The following is a 10913-nucleotide window of genomic DNA, read 5'->3' on the forward strand; positions in this document are numbered from 1 at the left end:
GATGAAGATGTGATCAGCTTCAGCTGTGATGCCTTCCACAGTTGAGAGACTGCTGCCCACTCTGAATGTAGGCTCTTGCTCCAACACACAACCATGCAAGCACAATGCAATAGGCATGTGGACGTTTAAACACTTCAAACACACCAAAGATTCCTGACTCCAAATTGCAACCCCAGCTAAACTTGAACCTGGAGTTCAAGGTACCTTTGGAAAGAAATTCCCGTAAACCAGCCCAGAGGAAGTGAATTGTGTTACAAGAACATGCAACAAATCACAGTATGAAAATCTATACGTTCATTTCAAGTTACAACATTAGTCGATCTGTTAAAAGTGCACAGTAAGAAAGTTCATTAATTATAAATAAGTAACTGAACAGTAGTGTGCGATGGCGAATTGTGCAAACAGCACAGAACGTGGCTGGAAAATGGCTAAATATATATTGTGGAGAAAGTGAGGTCTGCAGATGCTGGCGATCAGAGCTGGAAATGTGTTGCTGGAAAAGCGCAGCAGGTCAGGCAGCAAAGACCTGGATGCTGCCTGACCTGCTGCGCTTTTCCAGCAACACATTTCCAGCTCTAAATATATATTGTCTTTGGTCAGCTTATTGGGAGCAGTGTCTCGAAATGGAATGATTCTAAAATCAACCTCTGATGGTGACACAGTTAGCAACAATCATAAGGGTATGTTATTGCTGTAGGTACGAGTGCGTTCAGCGGTTAATGTCGGACAAAATAAGCTGTTTCAGCCTGACCAGAAAATTAGAAGTGGAGGATACAGCCTGAATCTGAAGAGGGTTAAAATCAAAACTAATGTATGGAAACATTTTCTTCAGTGAGTGAGTGGTCAGTCTATGGAACCACTCCCGTAGGAGACGGTGAAAGCTGATATATCGATTCATTCAAAAACAAATTAGCTTTACTACTTTCTGTAAGTAACATTTTGGCTTTCAGTTGAGGAGTAATTTGAGACATGACGTGCTGAGTGGAACATTGGGAGGAAAAGGTAACTTTGGATCTTCTCAGATCTCCTCCAACACAGGGGTTTCCTCCTGTCAAATCTGGGTCAGACTAAATCAGAGTAACATTCGCACCATACAAATGGTTTGTAATGACCATCTCCCATAAGAGACCATCCCTTGACATTCAATAGTGTTACCATCATTGAATCTCCCACTATCAACATCCTGGAGGGTTACTGAAGCTTAACTGGACTTGTAGTGAAAAAATAGTGACTATAAGAACACGTCAGAGGCTAGGAACTCACTTCCTGAATCACCATCAACAAGGCACAAGTCAGGAGTGTGAGGGAAAACTCCCCATTTGCCTGGATGGGTGCAGCTTCAACATCACTAAAGAAACTTGACATTATCCAGGACAGCGACCATAATTCTATTAGTTTTTAAATAGTGAGGGAAAAGGATAGACCAGATCTAAAAGTTAAAGTTCTAAATTGGAACACGGCCAATTTTGAAGGGAAGAACTTTCAAAAATTGTTATGGGGGCGCTGGTGGGGTGGATGTTTGCAGGTAAAGGGACGGCTGGAAAAGAGGAAGTCTTCAAAATGAGATAGCGCGAGTCCAGAGACAGTGTGTTCCGGTTAGAGTGAAAGGCAAGACTGGTAGGTACAGGGAATGCTGGATGACTAGAGAAATTGAGGTTTTAGTCAAGAAACAACAAGGAAGCATATATCAGGTACAGATAGCAGAGATTGAGTGAACCATTGCAAGAGTATAAAGGCAGTAGGAGTATAATCCGAGTCATGGCATTGCGGGTTGGCAATGACATGGCATTGGAAGCATTGTTTTTTGGGGCAGTACGGTGGCTCAGTGGTTAGCACTGCTGCCTCACAGTGCCAGGGGCCCGGGTTCAATTCCCGCCTTGGGAATGTTTGCACATTCTCCCCGTGTCTGCGAGGGTCTCCTCCCACAGTCCAAAGATGTGCAGGTTGGGTGAATTGGCCATGCTAAATTGCCCGTAGCATTAGTCAGGGGTGAATGTAGCAGAATGGGTCTGGGTGGGTTGCTCTTCAGAGGGTCGGTGTGGACTTGATGGGCCGAAGGGCCTGTTTCCACACTGTAGGGAATCTAATCTAATCTAATCTTAATGAAGTGGGAAATCAAGAGGGCAAAAAGGGGACATGAGATAGCTTTGGCAAATAGGGTTAAACAGAATCCAAAAGGATTCTACAATTACATTAAGGACAAAAGGGTAACTAGGGAGAGAATAGGGCTCCTTAAAGATCAGCAAGGCCACCTATGTGAGGAACTGCAGGAGATGGGGAAGATATTAAATGGGTATTTTGCATCCGTGTTTACTGTGGAGAAGGACATGGAAGATATAGAATGTGGGGAAACAAATAACCGACATCTTGAAAAATGTCCATGTTACAGAGGAGGTGGTATTTGATGTCTTAAAATGAATAAAAGTGGATAATTCCCCAGAACATTATCAGGTGTACCCTAGAACATTGTGGGAAGCTAGGGAAGTGATTGCTGGGCCCCTTTATCATTGATAGCCATAGGTGACCTGCCGGAAAACTGGATGTTGGCTAACATGGTGCCACTATTTAAGAAAGGTGGTAAGGAAAAGCCAGGGAACTATAGACTGGTGAGCCTGACCTCAGTGATGGGCAGGTTGTTGGAGGGAATCCTGAGGGACAGGACTTACATATATTTGGAAAAGCAAGGACTGATTAGAGATAGTCAACATGGCTTTGTGCATGGGAAACCATGTCTCACAAACTTAATTGAGTTTTTTGAACAAGCAACCAAGTGGATTAATTAAGTCAGAGTGGTGGATGTGATCTATATGGACTTCAGTAAGGCGTTCAGCAAGATTCCTCATGGTAGACTGGTTATCACATGGAATAGAGGGAGAACTAGCCATTTGGATACAGAACTAGCTCGAAGGTAGAAGAATGAGGGTGGTGGTGGAAGGTTGCTTTTTGGACTGGAGGCCTGTGACCAGTGGTGTGCCACAAGGATCGGTGCTGGGTCCACTACTTTTCATCATTTATAGAAATGATTTGGATTGAACATAGGAGGTATAGTTAGTAATTTTGCTGATGACACCAAAATTGGTGATGTAGTGGACAGAAAAGAAGGTTATCTCTGATTACAATGGGATCTTGATCAGATGGGCCAATGGAGTTGAATTGAAAAGCCAAAAGTAGGGCAGGATGTATACACTTAATGGTAAGGTCGTGTGGAACATTGTTGAACAAAGAGACCTTGGATTGCAGGTTCATAATTCTTTAAAAGTGGATTAGCAGGTCGACAGGATAGTTTGGTATGCTTGCCTTTATTGGTCCATACAATGAATATAGGAGTTGGGAGGCCATGTTTTGGCTGTACAAGCCATCGGTTTGTCTACTTTTGGAATATTGCATGCAGTTCTGGGCTTCCTGCTATAGGAGGGATGTTGTGAAATTTAGAAGGGTTCAGAAAAGATTTACAAGGATGTTGTCAGGGTTCGAGGATTTGAGTTATAGTGAGAGACTGAACAGACTGGGGCTATTTTCCTTGGAGTATCAGAGGCTGAGGGATGACCTTATACAGGTTTATAAAATCATTAGAGGCATGGATAGGATAAATAGACAAGGTATTTTCCTTGGGATGGGGAAATCTAGAACTAGTGGACATAGGCTTAGGGTGAGAGGGGAAGATTTAAAAGGTATCGAAGGGGCACTTATGGAATGAGCTGCCAGAGAAGTTGATGGCAACTGGTACAATTACAACATTTAAAATGCATCCGGATGGCTATATGAATAGGGAAGGTTTGGAGGGATATGGGCCAAATTCTGGCAAATGGGACTAGATTAATTTACAATATCTAGTCAGCATGGACGAGTTGGACCGAAGGGTCTGTTTCCGTGCTGTATATCTCTGTGACTCTATGACTCAATGATGAAGCAACCCACTTGATTGGCACTACATCCTGAAACATTCAATCCCTCCACCACCGCTGCTCAGTAGCAGCAGTGTGTACTATCTACAAAATGAACTGCAGAAATTCACCAAAAATCCTCAGACAGCACCTTCCAAACCCACGATCACTTACATCTAGAAGGACAAGGGCAGTAGATATATAAGAACACCACCACCTTCACCTTCCCCTCCAAGACACTCACCATCCTGACTTGGAGAAAGTAAGGACTGCAGATGCTGGAAATCAGATTCAAGAGTGTAGTGCTGGAAAAGCACAGCAGGTCATAGAACATCTGAGGAGCAGGAGAATCGATGTTTTGGGCAAAAGCCCTTCACCAGGAAGCTCATCATATGCCCTTCCTGATGAAGGACTTGTGCCCGAAACATTGATTCTCCTGCTCCTCAGATGCTGCATTACCTGCTGTGCACTTCCAGCACTACACTCTTGCCACCTACAAGTGAGTAAACAAATGTTGATAAAGAACAATTCCTATAATTACTGATGCAATTGTTTTTGGTTTAATCGAGTATGAGAATGATTGAATACAAACTGGATGCATCTTGGTCTTTAATCTGTTAAAGTTCACAAGCTACTATTTCTCTGGTTGTTTTTAATTGAGCTATTAATCCCTTTTATTTACTGCGTGTAAGATCTCTCATTCGAATAACTTATGGTGAGTGTGAGCTGAATTAATTCCACTCGATAACCAATATTTGCAACAATAATTTCCACCTTTGACTTTCTTTTCTTACATGGGAACCTTGAACACTTGGTGTAGCTGGTCACATTTCACACCCAGACTGCTCTGCATTCAACCTGGAGGAACTGCACGATGTGCCTTTTTCTTCTTGAATCAAAAGACATCCATTGTGGAAGTTGGCAGACGGATTAGAAAGGTTTAGAATTGCCCTGACCATTGCATGATGCTCATCACCTTCCCCATATTCTGGTACCAGATCCAAAGTCAAATGACACCAGGTTATAGTCCAACAGATGTATTTGAAATCACAAGCTTTCAGATCGGTGCTCCTTCGTCACGTGAAGTCACTCGCGTGATGAAAGGGCAGTGCTCTGAAAGCTTGTGATTTCAAATAAACCCATTGGACCATAACCGGGTGTCATGTGATTTCTGCCTTTACCCAGCCCAGTCTCTACATCATATTCTGGTGTCAACAGCAGATGCCACTTACAAAGCACTGCATGCAGAAATATTTGTCATACTTCCTTCAAAATGTGACCCCGCCCCTCCGACACCATCTGCCCCATCCTGCCATATTTCCTCTCCCTGTCCCACTGTTTTGGCAGGTGGCAATATACTTGGGCACCTTTCCAGATTTTACCACAGTTTCCCAGGACTATTTTCTGACTCTGTTCCAAGGGTGAGATGAGAGTATCAGCAAAATGTTCAACTCAAACCTCAGAGGTTAGTTGTGACCTTACAGAAGTTTATAAAATTATGCGGGGCATGAATAGGGTGAACAGCCGAGGTAGGGGAGTCCAAAACTAGAGGGCATAGGTTTAAGGTGAGAGGGGAAAGGTTTAAAAAGGAACCTAAGGGGCAACTTTTTCACACAGAGGGTGGTGCATGTATGGAATGAGCTGCCAGAGGAAGTTATGGAATGAGCTGCCAGAGGAAGTGGTGGAGGCTGGTACAATTACAACATTTAATAGGCATCTTGATGGGTAGATGAATAGGAAGGGTTTCGAGGGATATGGGCCAAATGCTTGCAAATGGGACTAGATTAATTTACGACGTCTGGTCAGCATGGCCGAGTTGGATCAAAGGGTCTGTTTCCATGCTGTACAGCTCTATGATTCTACAAAGGACATTCACGGGATAAGGTCATCACTGCTGAAAATATGTTGCTGGAACAGCGCAGCAGATCAGGCAGCATCCAGGGAACAGGAGAATCGATGTTTCGTTCCTGAAGAAACGTCGATTCTCCTGTTCCCTGGATGCTGCCTGACCTGCTGCGCTGTTCCAGCAACACATTTTCAGCTCTGATCTCCAGCATCTGCAGACCTCACTTTCTCCTCTAAGGTCATCACTGAGCAGGCAGCATTTGTTGCCTATCATTGACTGCCCAGAAGGCAGTTCAGAGTTCATCACGTTGCTGTGGGTCTGGAGTCACATATAGGCCAGACCAGATAAGGATAGCCGTTTCCTTCCCTAAAGGGCATTAGTAAACCAGATGTTTTTTTTCCCCAACAATCGATTCATGATCATCATTAGAATCTTAATTCCATGTTTATCCCACATCTGCCGTGGGTCAGATTACCTGGATCTCTGAATTAACAAACCAGTGGTAATACCACGAGACCATTGCCACCTCCTGTTAAAATGTAAACATCAAAATGTAAGGAACATAAGACTATTTCTTATGGCACTTCCATGAAATGAGATCATTAATCCATCACAATTCCACCTTCCTACCCCAATCCCAAGTTCAGTACCGCAGTCAACACTGGGATAGCGAGCAGGAGCAGAAACCCCCCCAGCTGATTTATTTTCCCTTTTTCTGTCAAGTAAGGCCAGCCATCCATCGCCGCTCGGCATCAGTCTGGGCTCAAACTGTGCCCACCCTCCCCCCCCATATGCCCATCAAACAAACCTGTCACAAATGATACTGTTTCCCTTCTAATCTGTTATCAAGAGACCAGACCATAGAACTGCGGATCTCCCAGAAAGCGCATACTCTTGGATAATTTACCCCACCTGAGGGCAGACAGTGAGGATGGGTTGCTCCTCTGTCAGCGAAGTTGCTCAGGGGAGCAGCATGGACAGGGCCCCGTGATATCCTACTGCCTTCTCAGTCGAGTAATAGCTCACTTTGGAAGATTATAACATTCAAAATAACAATCCAGGCCTGTTGGTTAAGATTGAATGCCACAAACAAAAAGACTTTGTGTGGGTTGCCAATCACATTGCATCTCCATGTCTTGTTTTTCCTTTTACAAAACAGAAAATAAGTGGTAATTATAGGCTTCAAGTACCTTGCACGATGGTTTGTGTCTGGGAATTAAATAGTAATTTCCCCCATTGTTGTAGGTAATTATGGCCTCAATTACCATTGCATACTTTCGAATCGAGTTGGAGCTCAGAACAGGAAAATAGCTACTCTAGCTGTTATTATTTAACTGCATGCAATTGTTTGTTTAGCCATGGAGATCAATAGCAAAGAGAGATGTCAGACACATTCAACCAAGGATGAGTCACTGCTGACCTAACCGTGCAAGTTAGAAGGCATTTAATAATGCACAAATCTGAATTCCTGATTAGAGCTCAGCATCGCTGAACAGCATGATTAAAATTTAATTAAATTGGGACATCCCCTCACATTACCGGACAGGCAGAGATTAACCCTGGATGTTTACTGCGAGTGCTACCTGTTTGCCATTAAAGAGACATCTACTTGACTGGCATATTTCCCCGAAGCAATGACCGTGGCTTTTAATATTCCCTCCACCACAGGTTACAAATGGGAACGGCACCTTGTCCTTTGTCAAGAGCTGAGCAGAAGCAGCACATCCGCAGGGAAACAGAACAAGAGGAGTCCTGCAGTCACAGCACTGGGCATCTCCAGGTAGCATGTTGGTTCTTCTAGTATTTGGAGCGAGTTCACAGGGAAGGTGGATTTCTGAGCCAGTGATCACAATTACAGCCTCGGGAACTGAATGTCATTTCAATTAGTGCTGTAACCTATATCCTGCATAAAATCCAAGTTCATCCCCAGTTCAAAAGCTGCTGGGTGAGGAATTCCACACACCCTTTTAACCCTAGAGTGGAACTTAACTTTATAAAAACCGAAAGGACTGCTGGAAATCAGAAACAAAAACAGAGATTCTGTTTTTGAGGTTTAAATTTGTTTGGAACACTCTAGGGCGGCACGGTGGCACAGTGGTTAGCACTGCTGCCTCACAGCGCCAGAGACCCGGGTTCAATTCCCGCCTCAGGTGACTGTCTGTGTGGATTTTGCACATTCTCCCCGTGTCTCTGTGGGTTTCCTCCGGGTGCTCCGGTTTCCTCCTACAATCCAAAGATGTGCAGGTCAGGTGGATTGGCCATGCTAAATTGTCTGTAGTGTTATGTGTAGGGGAATGGGTTTGGGTGGGTTGCTCTTCGGAGGGTCGGTGTGGACTTGTTGGGCCGAAGGGCACCAACAGAAATTGCTGGAAAAGCTCAGCCGGTCAGGCCGCACCTGCGGAGAGAAAGCAGAATTTATGTTTCGAGTTGAGTGATCCTAACTCAGTTCTGAGGGATGGTCACTCGACCTGAAAGGTTAACTCTGATTTCTCTCCACAGATGCTGCCTGACCTGCTGAGCTTTTCCAGCAATTTTTTGTTTCTGATTTCCAGCATCCGCAGGTCTTTTGATCTTTACACTGTAATTGGCATTTCTTTAATTCTTTCAATTATTTGAGGTCAAAACTGGAATGCACAGCCAGTCATTTAGGGCAATTCCACACGCAGTATTTTCTGCAGGGTGTAGCCAGCTTTTTGTTTGAAATGTTGTCCAATTTCTTTCGTTCTTTTCGGAGCCTGGTGCAAGGAGAGAGGAATTGGTAATGTCCTGACTGATTAAAACTAACTGCTGAATAAAGACGGGGGGGGGGAGGGGTTGGGAGCACAGAGGCAGGTGGAGAGATTAAAACAAAAGCAGCAGACACTTTTGAAGGAGTGTGGGATTCTTGCTTTTGCAATGATTCCCACGCACTCCCCACCCCCATCACAGTATTTGTCAGTCCAGCAGGTTTCCTCGGAGTGATGGGAAAGGCCAATGCTTTCCCCATGCCCTGGCCTGTCTCTGATACCACACGCAAAGGAACTTCTTCACCTGGAACGTGAGGGGCTGTATCGCTACTAACTGACGCCACCCACATCCTGCACTCCCAGAGTCATCCGGGGCCAGTACACCTCACTCAACTGACTGCCTCTGTCCTCCCTCCAGGGTGTTGAGGTCAATGTTAGCATCCCTTCAGCTGACCCAGCTTAGACCAACAAATGCAGCACATTGTGGGATCTTTCTGGGGGCTGTGGTTCAGCACCCATCAAATAGCCACAGGGTGGGATGGACAGGGGTGTTCAAAAGCTCAATGGTCAGGCGACTAAGATGCGTACTTGGCTTAGATTGGCCCTTTTCCTTTATATAGTGGTGCTTGAATGAAGACGCAGTCTGGCCTTTTCTTTGTGCTGTGCCTGTTTAAGTGTAAGTGATGGATGAGTTCTTCACACCGCATTATGGTTTCTCAGTGCTGGGTTCCCCCCTGACTTAGTTCATTATTTTTAATGTTACTGTTGAGATGATATAAAATGGAAAGTCTAACTGGAAAAACAGCTGAGATTTACATAAACCAGCCGAATAACGGATGCTTCCACGGGGTTAGTGTTGAGCTGATTTGTTGGATTATAAAGTGAAAATCTTAGCAATACTAGCCTACTTATTGGCGCTTCAAGTGTCAATTAAACGAATCCTTTTTGCCACACTGCGAGTTCAGAAATTGTTAAGAGTCTTCTTGCTTCCTTACAGGAATCAGGCTAAACTATTTGTGGGTGATGCATGGGGCAGAGTCTACAGTTGGTCGGTTGAAGGCTGAAATAATAACTGCAAGTGGGAGATCGATGATGATGGGTTCCATAAAGATAAAACGGCCTCCAGTGAAGAATTTATTGGCTTAAGCAGCACTGGCTAGGAGACTTTGCTGCTGCACGATTGCATTTGCATACATTTGGAGCAGCACGTGCTGATTTGAACTGGTCCAGATGCAAAGTTTGGGCAATTGTACAAGGGAAAATTTGATTGAAATTATAATTTTTAAGCGCTAGAAATTCATTGGAATTTTATTGCAAACGATGACTTTATGCCATTGGAACACTGTACATGAGTGCGCGGAGTTTTGCAGCTGGCTGCTGCGTGAAATCCACTTTCTCGGGCTGTGAAGCGGAGAATGGATTTTGAAAATTTCCGACTTGACTGTGAGTTACGTGGCTTCCAGTTGCTGCCAATCTGAACGCGTCATGGACCGCACTCACCAGAAGTGATCCTGGTCACTGAAGCATTCGGTGGAACCTGTTCTCAATAACATGACGCATGTCAGTGGAGTGCCTTCTGAATGGAGGGACATGCACAACAAATTGGATCTTGAAGTGCAGCAGGAACCAACTCCATTTGAGACCGACATTGCCAAGACAAGAAGTTGATACTTCAATGTTTAGTGTCAAGCACGAGTGTTCAAAAAAAAACAACGCCTAAAAGCAAGCATTTGATTACATTATACACTGGGAGAACATGTTCGTTCTGATGTAAACCTCTCACTTGCTGGTGTTTTCGAATCGATGCATTTGTAGGGGAGGGCTGCTAGTCTGAATACTTTTGGAGAGGGAGAAAATGCTTTTCGGTTTTTAAGAATGAGGTTGGCCATTCCACATGGTGTCAGAAGTAATTTCCCCATTTCTCTTTAAGCTGTTTTGCAGTATGTCCTGCAACAACTTTTAAGTTCATGCCTACAGCCTATTGGGATCTGAAAGTCAGCAGGGTTGGATGTGTCCTTTTAGACGTTCATTCCTGAAGGCACTTAGGGCAAGGTTGTGGCCGTAAATTATATAATGAAGATCCAGAACCACAACAGCAACATATATTCAGTTGGTAGTATTGGGTGTGGGGTATGAAGGGCAATTGTTTTGAGGACAGCTATTTTCTCACTATTAGGAAATGGCAGCATATTTGAAATTATGGTTATGATTATTATTATTATTAAAAAAGCTTCATTGTTGCATTCTGCAAATTTACCCAATGCGAATTTGTGACCATTAATCTATCCTTCTCACACAGTGTAAATTGATAAAAAACAGAATCTACACAGTTGAGATATGGGGTGGCTTTAATCTTCACATGATGATCACATCCAGCGTTTGTACCTCAATAGAATGCTGTTTTCTGTAATCATGTAAATACAGACGATCAAATAAAGTTTGGATAAACAGGAAGAG

The 10913-nt window shown here is 44.0% G+C and overlaps 1 protein-coding gene across 3 annotated transcripts in view; it reads left to right on the plus strand.

Annotated features, from left to right (window-relative positions):
* wdfy4 (WDFY family member 4) overlaps nt 1-10677 on the plus strand; it is a 318819-nt gene extending 308142 nt beyond the window's left edge. For all 3 annotated transcript variants that reach the window (XM_043678828.1, XM_043678827.1, XM_043678830.1), the window contains exons 61-62: nt 7399-7510; nt 9454-10677. In XM_043678828.1, the coding sequence (XP_043534763.1) occupies nt 7399-7510; nt 9454-9520 (179 nt within the window). In that variant the 3' untranslated portion in view covers nt 9521-10677. The remainder of the gene's footprint in view (nt 1-7398; nt 7511-9453) is intronic.
* Nucleotides 10678-10913: the final 236 nt, after the last annotated feature.

Source organism: Chiloscyllium plagiosum, chromosome 38 (assembly GCF_004010195.1).
Source record: "Chiloscyllium plagiosum isolate BGI_BamShark_2017 chromosome 38, ASM401019v2, whole genome shotgun sequence".
Taxonomy (NCBI): Eukaryota; Metazoa; Chordata; class Chondrichthyes; order Orectolobiformes; family Hemiscylliidae; genus Chiloscyllium; species Chiloscyllium plagiosum.